This window comes from Pristis pectinata, chromosome 7, assembly GCF_009764475.1.
Source record: "Pristis pectinata isolate sPriPec2 chromosome 7, sPriPec2.1.pri, whole genome shotgun sequence".
NCBI lineage: Eukaryota > Metazoa > Chordata > Chondrichthyes > Rhinopristiformes > Pristidae > Pristis > Pristis pectinata.
The window spans coordinates 45837728-45858739 of record NC_067411.1 but is presented as its reverse complement, the minus strand read 5'-3'; the positions used below and the strand labels follow the sequence as shown (position 1 = coordinate 45858739).

At 39.9% G+C, this 21012-nt stretch overlaps 1 protein-coding gene across 1 annotated transcript in view; it reads left to right on the top strand.

Moving 5' to 3' along the window:
* The window catches only part of LOC127572810 (phospholipid-transporting ATPase ABCA1-like), a 137990-nt gene that overhangs the window by 26549 nt on the left and 90429 nt on the right, over positions 1–21012 (top strand). Inside the window, 3 exon segments of the mRNA XM_052020445.1 lie at positions 7077–7170; positions 12193–12334; positions 13866–13984. Coding sequence (XP_051876405.1) covers positions 7077–7170; positions 12193–12334; positions 13866–13984 — 355 coding nt within the window.

Genomic DNA, 21012 nt, shown 5'->3' with positions numbered 1-21012 from the left:
TGCAGAAGAGAGAAACAACCATACAGAGTTGTTTGAAATAAGCCACTCCTGTAAAATTTTGCCTTTTAGATAGCAAAAGTTTCTAATTGAGTTTGAGTCACGCAGAAGATCTTATAACTTGGTTATGCAAGTAGTTAAGATGCATATTTTATTGAGCTTTATAGTAACGTGTGATCAACTGAGCAAATCTTCTTTGGTTTGATTTACTCAAAAGTATTGATCAGCCTGAATTCACATGCAGAATCAAATCAGATGTGGCAATTAGACTAAGGAGGCTTTTGGTGGTGAAAGAGGAATAAGTTAACTTAAGGATTGTTAAGAGGATAGTTGGAAGGGGATTGGGATGGAGAGGAGGAAAAGGAGGAGATCTACATTGATATAGTTGGGAACCAGTGTGGGGATGAACTCTTGTTCCCTCTACTAAGCCCATATTTCAATCTCAACAGGTAGAGTTGTATCTCCCCTTCTACTCTGATTTCACGTTTTTTCTTGGTTGGGTGGGAGGATTAATGTGTGAATGTTTGCTCCTCTTGCCACTTGGGCCTCCTCACGAAGGAGAGGGCTAAATTTTCCTTCTTTTGGGTTCCACTCTTTTTAACAGATCTAAATTTAGGCATGGATGAATACTTCTGCAGCTTGGGTGGCAAACTTACTGTTTTGTGATGTGAGGCAGTGATGTTGCATATCAAGAATTAGGCTTTTTACTTATGAGCCAGTTTTCTGTTGGGAGCAAATGGGGATGGTTGGATGCGCCACTGCACTAGGCTCACAAATGGAACCATTTTCTGGGAGATTCTGCTCAGTCTGCAGATGGGTTGCCATCATTGTTATGCAATCCATCAGGACCAGGCCAATAATAAAACTGTGTGGCAGTCTGTCCTTTATTTACTTCATTTCCAGCAATGGGTTTCAAGGTTGGTTTTGTTAACCATGGGTTGCCTTCATCGAGGAATACAGGGACAAGTATTATCATTCACTCGTGAACCAGCATCCAGAGTCTGGAAACATTCGTTCGAATCTCACCATGGCAGCTGGGGAACTCAAATTCAATTATTTAAATAAATTTGGGGTATAAAGGGTTTCTATCGATTAAGTTAACCATGATATGATTGGCAACTCCCACAAAAACTCACCTGATTCTCTAATGATATCCTTGCTGTGGTCTGGAGAGGTCTTTATCTGACTCCAGACCCATAGCTCTGTGGTTGAGTCTTAACTGCCTTTTGAGGTGATCAAGTGATTAACAGTTATGGATGGACAATAAATGCAGATCTATCCCAGCAATGGCCATGCCCATGGAAACATTTAAATAAGAAGTATGTATTGAGGTGGCAAGTATTGCTTGTACTTTGGGTCCATTAAAAGGGGGAGGAGCAAAGGATCATTGAGATGGCAATTGATTCTGGTGACAGCTGTCTTGTAATCCTTCAGTACCTCAGGATGGGGAAATGTTACTATGATATTTCAGCTGCAGAGTAACCAACTTTGCCATTGCCTATTTCTAGAGGCTTCAAGACTGGGGAAGGATTAGTATATTGGAGCTGTCTCCAATATATTGAATATATAGTATTTTGGGCAGGCACAGTAGTATAGCGGTTAGCGTAATGCTTTACAGCTCTAGTGACCCAGGTTCAATTCCAGCCACCACCTGTAAGGAGTTTGTACCTTCTCCCTGTGTCTGCATGGTTTTCCTCCGGGTGCTCCGGTTTCCTCCCACATTCCAAAGACGTACAGGTTAGGAAGTTGTGGGCATGCTGTGTTGGCGCTGGAAGCGTGGCGACACTTGTGGGCTGCCCCCAGAACACTCTACTGCAAAAAGATGCATTTCACTGTGTGTTTTGATGTACATGTGACTAGTCAAGATATCTATCTATCTATCTATTTAAGCATTTGAGGAACCTAACTGTGCTAATAAGTCCTTATTTCAGACCTAAATTCTCACCCTTTGTAAAGCTGCAACTATTCACATTTTATATAACCTACAGGTATTATGCTGCTACCTGCTGAGAACTGTGCTAAAGCTGCCCAAGCTTATTTTACTTAAACTCCACTAGCAAACCCCCACCTATATACTTACATTGGATTCAGACTTGCGTTGAAGATGCTAAAAAGGGAAAACAACAACCCAGATTAGTAGTTTATACATGAATATTGAACTTACAAATGTTCTCTTTGTTCAGCGTAAACGACTCATTTCAATTTAAAGAATCCTGATTTGTTGACAAGATTTTCCATGGTTGCCTTTTCTTTGAAGATTGCCTCTGCCTCTTCTGTAGTCTGAGTTAAATTGTACATGTTTTTCAGAAGGAAATAAAGAGAGGAGTTTAGGAAGTGTATTTGTTGTACTTCCATGCAGAATGTGCAGATATGTTAATGTAATTTGTGTGGGTGGCATGCTAGATGACTGCATGTACTGTAAGGTTATAGCTTGGAAACCTGTTTCACCAGGTTCTGTACCAGAATTACTCCCTTGCATAAAGTGAAAACTAAGAACCTTTTCGTATTCACAGATTTAGTGAGAATGCAAAGTTCTGCTTCCTCCTGAGGTGCTAAGTGTAAGGAAATTTTTGGTTATCTGTGACATTTCCTGTTTGCTGTTTTGGAATTGTTGTACAATTTCCTGTGTTCCTGCAACTATCCATCCTCAAATTATACACTCTGGTATTTGTCCCATAACAGGGTCAACATGAAAGGAAGGGGGAAACAGTTGTTATTTCAGCCAGTCAACGAGAAGGAGCTGCATTGTGGTCGTCAATCCTCTCCCATGGTGTGAATAACAACATCCATTTTCTTCACAGTATTGAAACAGTACAAAATGAGGCCACTCAGCTCTTTGTGCTTGTGCTGACTCTTGTTCTTATGTAATAAGCTTTCATCGCCCTTTTAGTCAGTACAAGCCTGATCATGACAACTCACCAAATAAAAACATTTCTGCTCTAATTCTTTTGCCAATTATGTTGATTCAGGATCATCTGTTCTCTGACTTAACAACCATTGGAACAGTTTCTTTTTATTTACTATATGAATTCCCTTTATGCTTTTGAATGCCTCTGTTAATTTTTTGCTTAACCTTCTCTAAACTAAGAAGTATATTATTTTCATTAATTTAGTACTTTTCCCATGCCTGACCACAATCACCACTGAATCCAAACTTCTATCAGTCTTTATTTAATGAATAACTTCACAGTGGTTAGGCAAGGAAGCTTCTGAAAGTCATAATGCTGTAATAGGCAGAATTCACAACTTTGTAAAATTTCCAGAAAATGCTGGGATTAAATCTACAAGAATGTTATCAAGTATGAAGAAGTCAAAAAAAGTCAAACGTTGAGTTTATTGTAATATGCACAAATGCATGTATGCACGGGTGCAATGGAAAACTTACTTGCAACAGCATCACAGGCACATGGCATTAGAGACACAACATTCACAAGAAAATCGTAAATTAAACATAAATTATACAGCGTTGAGTTAAGAGAGATTGGCTTAAGCAGCAATATTTTCTTTGCAACAAAGGAAGCCAAGAGCAAATTTATTTCAAGTTTATAAAATCAGGAGTAGCCTAGATATGGTGAAACAGTAAAGGCTCAGTTCCCTTAGCAATGAGGTTAAAAACTGTGGACATTGAAGCTAATGAGAGGAAGGATTAAAGAGGACATAAAGAGAAAAGTATTCACTCCGATGAGTTGTCGGGGTCTGGAACTCATTACCTGAAAGGTGGAGACAGAAACCCTGCTTATAAGGACATGGTTGAGAACTTGTGCTATGACTTGGACACACTACAGACTGAGAGATGGGAAGTCAGATTAACCTAAATAATTCTTTATTGATTAGTATGAATATGATGAACCAGATGGCATCCTTTTGTGCCGTAACTTCCTCTGGTTCTATGACTCCTGTGTATATTATGGACCACACCCTCAGGGCATGAGGTGAGGTTTTGTGCCACCATACACTTTAGATGCTAAACTACATGTTTGGATTTCTTTTATATTCCTGGTTTAAGGATCTCAGTGTCAAGCCTCCATGTGGATGTATATTTCCTCTTGTAACTTTAAGGAAACATATGCATGATTTTTTTTAAATAAAAGAATATCTGGTAGATACATTTTGGATGTGTTTATTTTTTTGCTGGTAATTGATATTGAAGGTTGCTTGGTAGAATTCACAATCTTCACTTTGAACTTGATCTCACTTTTTTTTTGTGTAAAAAGACCAATCAATGTGGAAACGCATCTGCAAGATTAGCTGCAGCCCCGGTCCCTAAAATGAGTCAGAACTTGGGCAGTGGCCATGCCACACCAAGCAATCTTCAGTTTATCTTTTACTGAAGGCTATAATGGTAATTATCATAAAAATTGTAAAAGAACAAAGGATGTCTTAGTGTGCTGGTGAAATATTGACAGTGATCTTTACTCTAAGTTGTACTATGCTGTCATTTGGACTGTTGTCAGGTTTTACTAAGTTCTCCACCCTATTTCCCTTTGCAACAAGGCTTTCAGAAAGAAAGTGGGAAAGTCAATTGGGATGGCATACTCTAGTGTAAAGAATTGGATTTTACAGTATAAATAATGCTGAGGCTTACATTAGCTTTCATTAAATACAGAAATCAGTAGGTTGCTTTCCAAGATGCTATGCTGCTCCAGAATCATTGCTTTAACAGTGCCCTGCAAGTTTTCACACACCGAAATTGTGAATTTGTGGTATTTCCATGATTTATGCCCACTAAACCTGCCAGAAAAAGTTAGAGTTGGTCCATTCAGAAGTAATTGAATTTTTAACAACATAATGTCTAAACTAATGCCAGACATCTCTGGCATTGAAAATTTGCAATTACAGGTGTTTCATTCCTTCAGATCTTAATTATTACTAAAAGCATTTAATTTTTTTTCTTTTTATCTTCCTATCTTGTTTATCCTCTCTCAATCATTTTGCTCCGACATTAATGTACACATATTTAGGGTCTGGTTGACTCAATGAAATTTCTTCAGCCTGATTGGTTGAGAGCTCAATGTTTACTCGCACATTTTTCACATGCCACAGACCTCCTGTGGATGGGGCACACAGTTTTTAATTGATACTAAACGCAGTAAAACCCTGCAAGAAAGTCTGTGGCCAGATGTAACTGCAATGAATGCTGAATCCCATTTGTTTGCCACTGTCCAAAATATTGGACTCTCAATTAGCTTGAGCTCAGTTATCAGTACTTTTAGTTCCAGGACACCAGGGAGAAGTTGATGGTTGACAGGCTTACAGTTATTGGATCCAAGGATTTAGCATCCCAAAGGTAGAAGCTTTAATATAGGGCAGGTTCCAATCTTTCCTCTGGATATTCCTTCAAAGCTATTGTTACAAACAGATGGAAGAGGGAAAGTTGACAAGAAATGGAGGGAGGGCCAACACCTGGAGGAAATTTATACTGCTTGTAATCCAGTTGATTTTTATGATAGTCTGTCTTCACGCCCCATTGACAACATATCAAATTTAATGGTGAGCTGTTTAAGTTATGTTAGCTAATAGGTTATGGGTAACCGTCGCTAATGCCACAGATTTAGCTGTCATTTGTCAGATGTCCCTTCAGTATGAATTCTGACTCTCTAATGCAGATAAAATTTAATTGTTTTAAGATTAATTTATTTGCGTGCTATTTCATATTGAGAACCAAAATCCTAGTGACGGGATATCAGTCAATAGATTTGATACTGTGCTTGGATGTAATTTTGAATCTTGTATTGATGGGGAGAAAAAGGTGATTTAAGCATTTAATCAAATATGTTAACTAAGTTAGAACTGAATAGAACTATGCACAGGATACAGCTTACCATTAAAGGAGAAAGTGGAATTAGGTAGTTTTATAATTATAAATTATAATTCTAAGGGGCTCACAGACTTCACTTCTGGGGATGTATAAGCACTGGTAGATCCATTATATGGAACAATCATTTGTAGCCACTGATGCTTATTTCCATTGTATTCTATTCATGATCATTACATTTGATTTTGTCAGTTTTATTCTTGGCATAATGGTGAGTAGGAAGGTTGAGCAATGGAACCCCTGTGTTACTATACTTCTGTGTCAAGGAGCTGAAGTTTACTTATCTTCTATGTATAGTCTGTTCTATTCATCCCATGTCTAGGTTTCTAATAATTATTTTACTAAAGTGAGAACTAACAGATTTCAATGGCTTTACCTACCGAAGGATGACAATGAAGATTCCTCATCAGACTCAGAAATACGATATGTTGGCATTCCTCTATCTGCCAGCAGATTGGCCAAGTGTCTGAATCAATTAACCCTGTTTACATGCACATTGTATATATACTGCATATTGGCTTTTATGCTGAATTTAATATTTGTTTAAGCACAGTAGTGGAATTAACAAACAGTTCATAGTTCTCCATTAATCATATTAAAACATCAATCTGTTTGTATCAGGAAGAACAATGGATGATTTTGCAGTGTTTTCTAACTGGCCAGGTTAAGGAAAACATATTTGCAATGGGCTATATTACAATACTGAGTAGAGCCGAGTAGAGCCTAATTATATCTTTTAGGCAGTAGTGGGGACACCATACATAAAAGCCAAGAAAAATACTGCAGCGTTAAGGCTGTATTGACCAGTAAGCCCCAAGATGGCATGAACTCAAGGCTTGGAGTCTGGTACTAAAATTGACCTGCATGTTCCCAGGATAAATTGTTGGAATGACAATCAGCTGAGGTCCTTGATGTTGTGTTATAGCCTCTTTTGGAGCTGTTCAGTTTTGGACATTGGATAGAAAAATGTGGGCTCAGTCACAGTGGCTTTCTTTGTCAAATTGCTTGGAGTACTTGGAGTCTAGGCTCATGTCAGCAGTTTGTGACTTGTCATCTCTCATGGAACTATTTCAAAGTTGTTCTCTTCAGAAGAAGGCTAATCCTGAGCAAAATATGCCGCTGGATTGGAAGGTGGATTGGAGGGAGTGATGAAGCCAATTCTCCAGTTAGCGATCTTAGTGATAAATGTCAGCAACTCATCATGTGAATCTTTCCAGAAATTTTGTACCTCAATATTACAATGTTTTTCTTTTGTATTTTTCAGTTTCAGCTGCTGATTGAGATAGCGTGGCCTCTTTTTCTGTTCTTCATATTGATCTCCGTACGACTCTCCTATCCGCCTTACGAGCAACATGAATGTAAGTGCCAATCAACTCAGTTCCAGCCTACACTTTGCTATGGTAGCTTCTTGACCCCAGGTTTCTGGACTCTTGAGTCTTTTACTCTTGATAAATAGAGTTTGATGCCTTTCATGCAACCTGACAAGCAAATGGTGCAGTTATTTGGGCAGTTCTAATGTCAGACTGTGCTAGTTCTGTCATTCAGTGATAGCTAGAATCAGGTTAAGCAATTGAACATATGGTGTTGACAGGAAAATATATTCAGTATCAGAGTTACAAAATTTTTGTCTTTGATTAAACACCTGCAAGTCAATAACTGTTTACACACTTAACTACAACAAAAAATATTTTGTCACTTATCTGAAGGGAGAACAAATAAACCATTTCTATTATAAATGGAGACTAGCTTCTCTTTTGCAAATAGAACATTGTATTGGATGTGATTACCACTGTGGTCTCAGTAGTCACGAGAACACCTGCCCTGCGTGAATGCGGGAAACAGCATGTGATATCACAGTCATCCATTCTGTTGCATCCATTCTGTGATCTTTGATCTGCTGCATAAGGGCTTTTCCTAAATAGTCTCAATGAACCTTGAATCAGATCAGGATGAACTCTGGGGCATCAACAGATCGTCTGTCAGACTTTTGTATCTCCGAGCTGCGATTAGGAAATACTGTCACCCAATTGTTGTGCAGTAATATGCACCCAGTTAAGCATAATTGTGATTTTATGTATCCGAAGGAGCCAACAGACATTAAACCCAGTCCCAGGGTGCTCTCTCAGATTGATATGAAAGAGCACCTTCCTTGTGTTGTGGCAAAATTTATCTCTTCAAATAATATCACTAGAACTTATTGTCATCATCACAGTGCTTCTCGAGGGAGCTTGCTGTGTGGAACCTATATGCCCTATTCCCTGTATTACAATGATGATTACAGAAAACCTATTTCATTGGTTGTACAGCACCTTGAAATGTTATGAAACTGATCTGAGAAATGCTATATAAATCCTTCTCTTTTTCTGGCAAGCCCTCAGTTAGCTTTGCATGATTGGCTATATAGCATATATATTATAGTCACTGACTCATGCTGACTTGGTTTATCAAAGCCAGTTCTGTGGAACCTATGTGATTTAAGCACACTAGTCTAAATATGACTGTGATGCTCAAGAAATCAGTTCTGTCATTCCCCATCCAGCCCATACCCTTCACTGTGGTAATATTACTCAAGGCACAAAGTTATAATTTCAGCATTATTTTACCACTACTAATTCTTCTTGAGTGATATATTAATAATAAAGGACACATTATTAACATATCTCTTAAGAATTGGTGCATAACTGGGGACTGAGGCAATGGCTAAAAGTTGGACCCATTTTGTTGGCCTATTATTTTGGGAATTTTAAAGTGTTAATTTGGCTCTCTCCTCTCTATAAGAACAACTTTGTGCTGCAGTCATGTCACCAGCGTTCAGTGCTGACATGAAGTAAACCACCTGGATTGACAAAGGCTGATGGGCAATAAGACCTAGTTGGGATGAGGGTGAGGAATAAATATTCCCTTATAGAGGCTTTGGCAAGTTTGCTGGTAATGTTATCCATGGGAGCTCTTCTCATTAGTAGATGTAGAACGCTACAGTATCACTAAATCTAGTTCCCTGTCTCCAGAAGGCCATGCATCAGTGATATTGCTGAAACAGCAATTTTTGCCATTGGGCCAAATATTTGGGCAAACTCAGCTCTGTACCTTTACTCCCTGACCTAGCCGTGATTAGGAATCATTTGTTTGGAGAATCAGAAGTTCGAAGGTCATCTGTAATGTAGCACCATGCCATCTAGGTCTCATTAACCGATTGTGAACCGATATATTAAGGCCTGGCAGTATTTTATCCATTTGCTATTATGTGTGATGCCTAATATTGGGTTCCTTTGACAATATTGAAGCTGAAGATTGGCTATGTCAGAGTACAGTACAGACCTGCTGTGGAACCCTTCCCAACAGCAGTTTTACCCCTATTATTTTTTTTTGCCTGGTCATCCATGTGGATAGTCTTCACTTCCTATAACCTAGTTTACAACACATTAAACTGTCGGTCAGTAGGTTATGGGTTCATCTTCCCACAATAGAGAACTATGCTTACACTGTGAGAACTTCAGATGAGAGATTAAACTTCGATCTTTTGTGACCAAATTTATCCATGGTTCTCTTTCAGAGTACCAGGGACAATATTTATTCCTCAGCCTGCATCACTGAAACTGGTCATTAGCACATTGTTCTTTGTGTGAGCCTGCTGTGTACAAATTTGCTGTGGTGGTTCCTACATTATAACACTTTGTTGTGAATCACTTTGGGCATCCTGAAATTGTAAAAGGCACCTGTCTCCTAATGACCTTGAGTAAAGAAATATGCTCTCCTTACCTGGAATGGGCTATATGGGACTCCGGCCCCACCAATGTTCTCTGAAATGGTCTTGTTGGCAGTCAGGGATGGACAATACATGCTAGCCTTGCCAGCAACATCCGCTGAATGATTAAATAATGAAAGAATTACTCAATTTTTTTTCTCAGTCCTGCGTGCTTTAGTTTTTGGTGTTTATTACATGAACTTCACAACTGTTCACTGATTTTGAACAGCTTAATAGTAACATAATGATTTACAAGTTGGTATTGCTCCCCCCTTACTTCATTCTGCAGAACGATGCAATGATACTGATCTTGTACATTGCTCTCAGTACTTTGCCTTCCATGGGACACTTGTACAAGAGGGATCTGGGGTTGAACTTTATTGAAGTGGTCTGAACCAGTACAGATTACAGAAACAATTACTGGTAGCTGATTTTTATAACTCTTGGAAAATGGCTGGCAGAAGCAGCATCATAGCAACACCACAACAACCTTCGATATTTAAACTACTTCAATCAAATATGTTTATCCATTCTTTGAGAGTTAAAACCTAATTAAGAGCTATATGGTATGTAATAATTTTACCAAAGCAATTTATCATGGAGCTACATTAATAATAAGCATGTGGAGTTGGATCGTATTAATCTGGAAGGATTGAACCACAAGAATTTCTATCCTCATTGCCAAATATATCTTAGAGGATAAACCAGCTAACAGGACTTTAATGTTGTAAATCTTCCCATCAGTACACTGTTTTGAATTTAATTGAAAGGCTTCCATGTATATGACCTAATTCATTAATATTACCAAAACTATTATATTGTGAGACAAGTCAGCCTTGTACAGCTGGGCTTAGTCAAATATGGTTTGTATGTAAATACTAATGTAGTTAAAATCTAGCTTTATTTCCTTGTTTTCCTTCAGTAGATTGCAGCACTACAAATGTCAGATTTATCTGTATCTGCTGCTTCTTCACCAGTTTAACCTGCTCATCTGGCTATGTCAGTACACATTGAGCTAATAATGGGTAACACAGCCACATACATTTTGGCTGACCACCTTCTTTCATAGGCCTGAATGGTTGATCAGATGCTTCTGAAGTAGACATTTGGATATGCAGTCCAAATGGACTAATAATCACAGTGGAATTTGCAAATGGTTACTAGACCTTAAATATGCCTCAATAATTTAAACTCCTCCATTGAACCCCATAACCCATCCTTCACCCTCGACCATTCAGGGCCTAAAGGCCCTATAATAAACTGGGCTGTGACTGGGAAATAAGAAGCTGCTTTGTCAGGGATTTTATTAATTTCTCTTTCTTATTTCCTGCAATACTGTTATCGTGTTTGAATTTGCTCACTTGTTTTAGCTTCTCCCTTTTATGTTTGCTGTTTTGCTTCTATTTTTGTGCCTCAACCACTTTCTTCATTCCACCTTGTGCCTGTTGTCATACCTGTGCTTGAGGTAGTCAGCCTTGAACTAAATGGGAGAAAGCTTTGATTGAGATGGCCCAATAGCATACTTAGTAGTTATGACATAGAAAATGGTCCAGACAATATGTGTCATTATTTATTCTAGACGTGAGCAGTTGTCCTCACCTCAGAACCATTTCCATATCTGAGTCTCCAGCTCAGCTTTGTAAGTTCTTTGGGTTACACTATGGTTTGGACAATCTGAATAAGTAGTGCTCTCAGTGAAATGAAGTGATTTCAGTTAATTTGCAAAGCTATCTGAGTAAAGATGAGGAGGACCATTTCTTACACAGTTGTTGCTTAGTTCTGAAACAAGTTGCCTGAAAGCATATTCACAGAATTGTAACATAATAGAATATTTACATCAGAGAAGGAAGCAATTTGGCCCATCACTTATATAAAACATAGAACACTACAGCACAGTGCAGGCCCTTAGGCCCACAATGTTGTGCCGACATTTTATCCTGCTCTAAGATCTATCTAACTCTTCCCTCCCACATAGCCCCCTATTTTTCTATCATTCATGTGTCTATCTAAGAGTCTCTTAAATGTCCCTAATATATCTGGCCCATCACAGCACTTCAAGAACATGTTCAATACTTTCTACATTTTTGAAGGGATTAATGTGGAGGACAATTGGGAGCAAGACTGACTGGGCAGCTCTTTCACAGAGACAAGATTGGCTTATGGCCATTTCCTGTATTGCATCATTCAGTGATTCTAAGTCAACTTTTCACCAGTCTGTAGCAATAGCAGGAAGACACAAAAAAAAGTAAGTTGAGATGATAGGTCTGTAATAGTGTGGAAAATGTAGTAATAGGACATGATAGATGGATGTTTTCATTTCTTCCAAGTTGTACTGGAATAGAAATCATGGGAATTGCTGAATGGAACATGATCAAGAATTATAAAGTCAACATTGCATAGAAGGAGGCAGTTTGATCCTTTAAGTCCATGTGGGCACCTCGTAAAGGAATCCCATCAGTCCTATTCCACCCAATATATTGGGTGTCTCCAACCTGTGCACTAACTGGATGGCTTTACAAGCAGGGTAAAGGAAAGTCATCCTCTTAATAAGCAGAGTAAATGGATTTAGATGAATGCATAGAAACTGGACAAGGTAAACTCATAACTATAATTTCTTTCCTCTCTTTTTGCTTAGGCCATTTCCCAAACAAGGCAATGCCTTCTGCCGGGACTCTGCCATGGATACAAGGAATTATCTGTAATGCAAACAACCCCTGCTTTCGCTACCCAACACCTGGTGAATCCCCTGGAGTTATTGGAAATTTTGACAAATCGATGTGAGTCAAAGATAGGGTCACTAATAGTTACAGTTTACAGGGCTTTCGCAGCTTTTCTGATTAATTATAAAGCTTTAATATTAAGATTGCTGCATAAAAAAATAGTGTTTTGCCTGTGACTCATTCATGCAAATGGGACTAGCTTAGATGGGAATCTTGGTTGGCATGGATCAGTTGGGCTGAAGGCCTGTATCCTTGCTGTATGACTCTTATGATTTTATGGTAGCAAGATGCATCCAAAAGTGGATAATTTGAAAGCTTGCATAGTGACTTAGACTGCACCAAGTTGAACATGATACTTTTTCACATGTTTCATACCAATATATCTTGAATTCTGTAGAGGCCGTCAGTGGTTAAGCTAATCTTGTCAAAATTGTGGTGCCCTGAAGTGGATTATTCAGAGCAAGGTGATCTGTCTTTAGCATTGGTAAATAGTAGGAATTGTTCAATTTCCCCATAAAATGAAGTTGCCTGCTTAATACAGAGGCAGACCTGAACTCCAGTAAACAGAAGAACTTTGTCCTCAGTTGCTTGAGCTAGACATGAATATACTGTTGCATGTTTGTCTGCCTATAGTTCTTCACTTTCAATATTGAGATTTGGGAAGTCTAGCAACTGATTGGTGCAAGTAACTGAAGATGAATAGAAAAAGGTTGGAGCAGTTTATAATATACTTCATAACAATTTTCCTTCCTTTCGTAGTGATTTGCCACAAATTTCCTTCATATCTAACTGTAGTCGGGGATCTAAATCAGATTTTTTCCAAGGGTTGTCTGTGTGATAACAAAAATCTATCTTTTCATATCAAAATGGACTGTTATAAAAGCCCAACTTTAAAACAGCAAATGATGCAAAGGAAGTGTACTAAACTAATCTGCATCAGGGTGACTGAGTGGCTTTTCTCTTGCATTTTAAAAGCCCAGTGAAGCGTGTGAGGTATGGCCGAATACCAGCTTTGCTTATTTAGACCTAAAGCCAAGAATTGGGAGTATTGTGTGAACAATTCTTAATCGGGTAACCTCTGCAAAGCTGAGGTTCCATGCAATCCGTGATTCAGTTTAAACCTGTTGATAGAAATTACACCTCCTTTTGATTGGAAGAGAGTTGAGGTTGTACCTGTGTTCTGACCTGTATTTGAGTTACCAGAGGTGGGGTTACTTTGGAAGTGAAGTTGAACAATTAAAACATTTTCCATAATTGTTTTAGCAAATAAAATCTGCACACAGCATTGTCTGTCCTGTAGAAAATATTAAGCATTAGAAATTAGAAATCTCCACATTGTTTTTCCAAATCATTTAATCATTTTAACCCTGAAAATCATAAAAGGTGCAATGTTGTTGAAATATTGGATCCAACTAGTGTCACAAATGTGTGTTAAAATCTACAGAGTACAAAGGCAGAGCTACAATTGTGTTTTAGTTGTGAGCTTCATTGTTCGAAGAGATATTTTGTCATTGCTTTCAGGAGCAGGTTTATAGAACCAAATTGATTTTGTTTTGATGAAGCTGTTTTGCTGTCTCTTTCTTTGCAGCCTTTCCCGCCTGTTTCTCGATGCCAAGAAGATAATACTGTACAGCCAGAGGGATGGCAACAAGGGAGCCTTCCACAAACTGTTTGAAGCTCTGAAAAGATTCAGCAACTCTTCTCTGGGTACTTCTCTCAATAATTACTCCCTCCTGTTTAGGTTGACTCTTTTTAAGTCTTTATCTGGATTTATCAACAACATACAGTGCCTTTGACACAGTAGTAAAATAAGTCAATGCATTGGTCAGAAAACCTTATTATTGCAAAAGTTTAACATCAAGATATATTTGGACAGGAGACTAAAATCTTGGCCAGAGTGGCTTTCAGCAGTCATAACAAGGATGTGAGAGAGGTAGAGAGCCAGATAGATTAAGCTTTGGACGCAAAAAGCTGATATGACATTGGTGGAGAGATGATCACCTGGGATTCTGAAGAGTTCAGATTTGGAGGTGTTCAGAGAGTTTTGAAGATTGCAGGACCACTATTAAATAATTCATATTTTTAATGTTCATGGGTTAATGTGCTTTGTTTGCTGCTGGGAAATTCCCCTATAGAATTGACTAACTGTTGTATTACCCTCCCAACATTTAATGTACTGCATTTCATTTTGGAGGCCTGTTTATTCTACATGACTTATCTTTTAAAAATTAGAATAGAAAGCACAGGACTATTCCATTCTGGATACTTAAGCCCTAATTCTAGCCCAACTATGCCACTGAGAGAGCATTGCAGTGTTAGATGTGGCATCTTTCAAAAGAGTTGTTGAAACAAGGTCCAATCTATTTCCTCAGTCGAACGTAAAGGATGCCAAGGCATTATTTTGAAGAAGAGTAGGAGAGCTCTCCACATTACCCTGGCCAATATTTATCCTTCAAATAACATTACTAAGATAGATTATCTGGTCATTATCACATTGCTATTGGTGGGATCTTGCTGCTGTGTTCTGATGGATTCTCCATTTCCAACAATACAAAAATGCTTCCACTTTACAATGACTGAATTGGCTGCCAAGGGAAATGCTGAACTCCTGAAAGGCATTGTAGAATTACAAGAAAAAAGAAAATACTGGAAATGCTCAGCAGGCCAGGCAGCATGTGTGAAGAGAGAAAAACCTGACTTCTCGTTACAGATAATGACCTTGTATCAGTTCTAACACAAACAGGGAAGACTGAGTATTGTGGCTGGCTCTGACATAAACAGCCTCTCACAGTTCCAGCAATGTATTTCCTTCTCTACTGCCCTCACTCTTCTCCCTCTATTTATACACTTCCAGACAGATCAGATTAGCAAACATTCATCATCCTCTCTTAGATAGTGCTACGCTTGTGCCACCGAGAAAATCTTTGTGTCTACCATATTACAGGCCAACCTTCTGTTCTCTCCACCTCTCCCTCTCCTTTGTTTTTATTTTTCATCAACTTATAACATTGACTCTGTTTCCCTCTCCACAAAAGCTGCCTGACTTGCTCCATTTCCTGTTCTTATTTCCAGTTTCCAACATCTATAGACTTTTTGTTTGTCGGTTCTTTCTATGCCTGACTCTACTGGAGTAGAGATAGGATAGGATGTAGGATATCTTTATTAGTCACATGTACATCGAAACACACAGTGAAATGAGAGTGAATATGGGATCTCTGCTATCAACTGTGAACAGATGGCAGGATCTTCTGTGGAATATGCCTTCAGGAAATGTTTGTGAACACCCATTTGCAAAACATTCTCTGCAATGTTATGGTTAGATCAGGGTTAGCTGGCATAATGTTAAGGTGAGGAGTTACCTTCCCTTCCTGCCCCGTCCCCAAGCAGTAATTTTGTTTCACTGCTGTGTTGCTTCTGAATCCGAAATGCCACAATGCAAACCAGTAGCTAAGCTTTAAGTTGATTTGTATAGGTGGGAGCTTTAAACATTTGGGTACCTGATCTATTGGATTTTGATGGGCACACTGTAGTCAGAAGGCTAGGATTAAGAGGTCAATAAACAATGGATGGATGGGCATCAGTGGTCAAAACTGTAATTAACAAATGTGGAAGAATAGTTTAATTCTTGCAAATGGTAAATCAGTCAAAGACTTGCAGTTATAGGTAGCACAGTGACATAGCTTGTAGAGCTGCTGCTGCTCGGCTGGCTCCAGCAACCTGGGTTCAATCCTGACCTCCAGTGTCGTCTGCCATGTGGAATTTGCACATTCTCCTTGTGACTCCTTCCAGGAGCTCTGGTTCCCTCCCATATCCTAAAGATGTGGAGATTGGTAGGTTAATTGGCCGTGGTAAATTGTCCCTTGTGTATAAGTGAGTGGTAGAATCTGGGTGGAGCAGATGGAAATGTGGGAGAATAAGAATTGAGATTCATGTAGGATTAATGTAAATGGGTTCTTGATGGTTGGTGGGCCAAGGTACCTGTTTCTGTGCTGTATAACTCCATCACTCTCGCAGAATGCCTCTCCCAACTTCAGGGTGTTCCAGAGCACCTTACAGCCAGTGAAGTACAGGTCGTCCCCAGGTTACGGCAGGGTTCCATTCCTGTGAACTGTTTGCAACCTGAACAGTTTGCTAGTCAGAACTATGGCCACGGACTGAATTCCTACCCGGCAGAAGATGCCTGCAGCCTCCAGCCGGTCTCCCAAATGCTGCTTCATATGTACGGGCTGTACATAAATTGTGTGTTCATAACCTGGGGAGGACCTGTACTTTTGAAGTGTCCTTGCTCTCATAATGTAGGGAACAAGACAGCTAATTTGCAGTCAGCAAACTCCCACAAACATCAGTGTGATAAAGGCCAAATCATCTATTTTATAAGTAACATTGATTAATAGATAAGCAACAGCTGGCACAACAGGGAGAATTCCCTGGCATTCAGTGAGGGACCTTGGAATCCTGAGCTAAATTCATGGATATCTAGAAACATTGGGCCCTACAAATATAGCAGATTGGGCAGAGGCTGTGGCACCACTAATTCAAAATGGTTTGCTCTTGTTTGATGTTGAAAATAGTGCATGTGTTTCCTTTGTTCAGTGATGGGGATGGAGAGAAAGACAAGATATCTTTATTGGTCACGTGTACATTGAAACACACAGTGAAATGCACCTTTTGCATAGAGTGTATGGGGGGCAGCCCGCAAGTGTCGCTACGCTTCCGGCGCCATGTCCACGACTTCCTAACCCGTACATCTTTGGAATGTGGGAAGAAACTGGAGCACCCGGAGGAAACCCACACAGATATGGGGAGAACATAAAAACTCCTTACAGACAGCGGCCGGAATTGAACCCCGGTCGCTGGCGCTGTAATAGCATTTCGCTAACCTCTACACTACCGTGCCTGCCTACCACTACCGTGCCTGCCAAAAGTTAATATCATTTTGCTGTTGACATCAGGTGAATTAAGCCTTGATGCACAATGATTGTCAAATCTCACTCATTTTTTTACAAATGCTCTTGGGAGAAGATTTTAATCATTGGACAGGAGATTCATGGGGTTAGTTTTACCCTGACTGGATTTTCCCTGTCCTCACTATGCTGAGAAACTGTTGGAACAGGGTACAATACTGATGTTACAAACTTTTAAATTCCACCTTTCAGACAGGAGTGAATGGTGCCTGAATTCCATATCTATATTTCCTTATGATATAGAAGGAGGACATTTCAGTCCGTCGAGTCTATGCCGACACATGGAGCCTTCCTGTTGCCCACTAATTTTCCCTGCAACCTATTCTCTCCATGATCTCATCAACTCTTCCCAGAATTCTACCACTCATCTACACACTAGAGCCAGTTTACAGTGGCAGAATAACATGCTAACCTGCACGTCCTTGGGATGTGGGAGGAAATAGAAGCACTTGGGGAGAGCCACGCCACCACAGGGAGAGCATGCAAACTCCAAAAAGACAGCACCCGAGGTCAGGATTGAACCCTGGTCACTGGAGCTGTGAGGTAGCAACTGTGCTAGACGACCCACTCTTCCATTCACTTGCAATTAAAGCAAGTGGCGAATAGCTAAGCTCATTGGAAACGATCAGCCTCCAAGCCATTTGCTCTCATCAGTTTCTGGACAGAAGTGGAAAGTTAAAGCTGTCCTTTAACTTTAAAGGTGTCACACAGAACCTACAAGATCCAATATCTAGTTGATAGAAGTCTAGTTTGCTTCAGTCCATTGACCTTGCCCTTAAACCCTTTGACTGATTTGAGAAAAAGAGGGAGGTGCAGTGTGGTGTGATCTTTGCATACATCCAGCTGCTTCTGTTTTGTAATTTTCAGTGTCAAATAAAGTACAGACCTCATAGGTTCAGTAGAATTCATTCCAAAGTACATCTGTTTTGACACATATTTGAAGAGCAAACCTCCAGCAAAATGCTGTGTGGTAAGATTTGTTATCTTGAGTTTGTGCTTGCTGGACAGTAAACATCCCAGAACACAGTTCACTTCTGTGCCAAGAGTAACATTGCATTTTGAAAAGATAACTAGAGAGTGGGAGTATTTTAACTCCCCGCATTCAAATTATAAATGGGGGCCCAGTTAGGGTACAACTACACCTCAGTGGCGCAGCTAGTAGAGCTCTGTATCACAGCTCGAGTGATCCAGGTTCATTCCTGACCTCTGGTGTTTTCTGTGTGGAGCAAGCACTCTCCCTGTGACTGCGTGGGTTATCCTCCAACATTGAAAAGATGTGTTGTTTGGTTGGTTAATTGCCCACTGCAAAATTGCCCCTCATGTCTAGGTGAGTGCTAGAACCTGGGGAGGGTTGATAGCAATGTGGGAAGAATAGAATGGGACTAATATAGGATTAGTGTAAATGGGTGCTTGATGCTCGGTCCAGACTTGGTGGGATGAAGGCTGTGGTACTCAATGACTTGATCACAAAGTTTTCAGGCAATTGCTTCTTTCCCAAGGGTATTTGTAAGGAAATGTGAGATTTGACAATTACTTCACATCCATACTTAATCTTGCATTTGTTCACGTGACGCAGATGTTAAAACAATGCTGGCAGCGTTTTAACAGGAGCTTGGAAAGCACTATGTCCATCCATCTTTCAGGCTGACAGAAGTGGCGAGAAGGATGAAGAAGACCTCCAGGTTTCTTTACATGGCCAGGAGGAGCATGAAACGTTCCTCTAAACCACCTAAGGAAAGTTCTCATATGCAACCCCACCATGCATCCCTCCCACCCAACATTTTCATTCCCTATGACCCTTCCAAAAGAGCTCTCACTGTTAATTAACTCCATTCCCTGCTTGAATCAATGAATAAGCAAAGACAGGGCTCTCAACTGGCCATTCTTATTTTTGAAGGCAGTAACTCACTGTTAAGCTGCAGTGCCTAGTACAACAATATATCAAGGCCCAGCATGTGAACAACCATTTGTTTAATGTACCCTATACACATAACTACACATAAATTAAAAAAAGACTCATACAATCAGTTAAACAATACACACACATGATTCTACAATTAGTTAACCATTTATATTAATCTGTGGTTTTAAATTCTGCCAACTATGAGATTGCACATCTGATCTTTTCAATCACTGCGCCCTTCCCAACAAGCTGTACTACAGCATTACAACTGTAAGTGGTATTTGGTGCAATACTGGGTTCTGCCTCTTCTACTTAAGCAGTCCCTCAGGGCCACGGAGGATTTGCTTCCGCTCTCGATTTTGAGGTGACTGATGTGTGACCTGTGGACTCTTAACCCCAGATAAGTTGGGGGAGGTGCCAGAGGAGATGGGTGGGTGAATAGTTTGTGAGGTGGTGCACTCCTCCTGCCATTTATGTTGGGCTTCCATGCGCTCCCAATCCAAGGACATGGGGTTCTCAGTTCCACATTAAATGCACATTAAGTAGTCATGAGCCCAGGGTTCCTAAGAGTCAGTGGGAATGCTGCATTTTACTTTGCAGCTTTACTGGATACCATGAACTCGATCGTGACAATCTCTACTTTGATTGCTTCCTAAGATTGCCATCTTTGTACTTCTCTTTTCACTCCCTCTTTCATCCTGATTTCCAGTAGACTTTTCCTCTTTTCAGTTGTTCAGTTAAAGGTCACAAGTTCATCCCCTCCAACGCCCTTTCTTTCACATCAATATGATTATTTTCTGTCTGTCCTATGCATAATGGTTATGCTGTATTGGGATGAAATTAAAAATTCCACACCTACAGAGGATCGTTAGAGCTTTGGAACTGCCCTTTTATTGCAATACCGTTCTCTTGTAAACTTTACAGCTCATTCTACACATGATTCAGTCTCTTCAATAATCCTTGCAGACATCAAGTTTTTACTCAGAACTTGCATTCTGTCAACAATTCTAGGCTCAGCCGTTATCACCTCACTGCAGGACTTAGTGCTGACTCTGTTGCCACTCCCTTGTTTTTCGGTTCCTGTGATGATACAGCTGCTGTTAGTTCTTTGCATACTGCTCAAACAGATTGCAGACTCTGAACTGCCTGCTCTTAAGGTTTGTGAATAGCCCCGTGAATCTGGAATTGCTAAAGTCACTGTTGAAAATAGCACTCTGAATCAAGTGTATTGCATTGGAGAATAAAAGTGTCCATAAGACTGGATACAAACCTTACTTAGATCTTTGTTGCATTATCTGTCCTCTACTTGGGCAATGGTCAAGGTGTTTGACTTAGGAAATGGGTCGGGGTTGCTTTCTCTGTGACCTGTGCTGTCAAGGCTCACCCCTGAATAGTGGACACTTGGGTGAAATCCCAGCAGAGAGCCACGATCTACAGAAGCACACTTCAACTGTTGTGGAAGGTGGTAGGTAGGGGACCTGATGTCCTCTACGTGTTGTTAATTAATCATTAATCTAAGCCTTAATTTATATGTGGTTTGCAGTACAAATGATGATAAGAGAATCAAGGAATGTAGGGAATAGAGCAAGAAAAGGGAGTTAAGACAGAAGATCAGCCAAGATCCTGCTGTACAGGGGCAAGGCCTTCTCTTATGTCTGATTTTCAAAAGTAGGCCTTGCTGGCTCTGTCATTACGCCAATAATCTTTTTAACAGCAGCACCTCATTCGATCAGAATATCTCACAGCACATTGCTTGGGCAGTTGTTTTTGATGTGAGATGCGACATAAATGAACCTCCGAATCTTGGCCGACATCCACAGTAGTACTGAAGTTCTGCACTGTCAGAGATGGCGTCTTTCGGTTGAGTT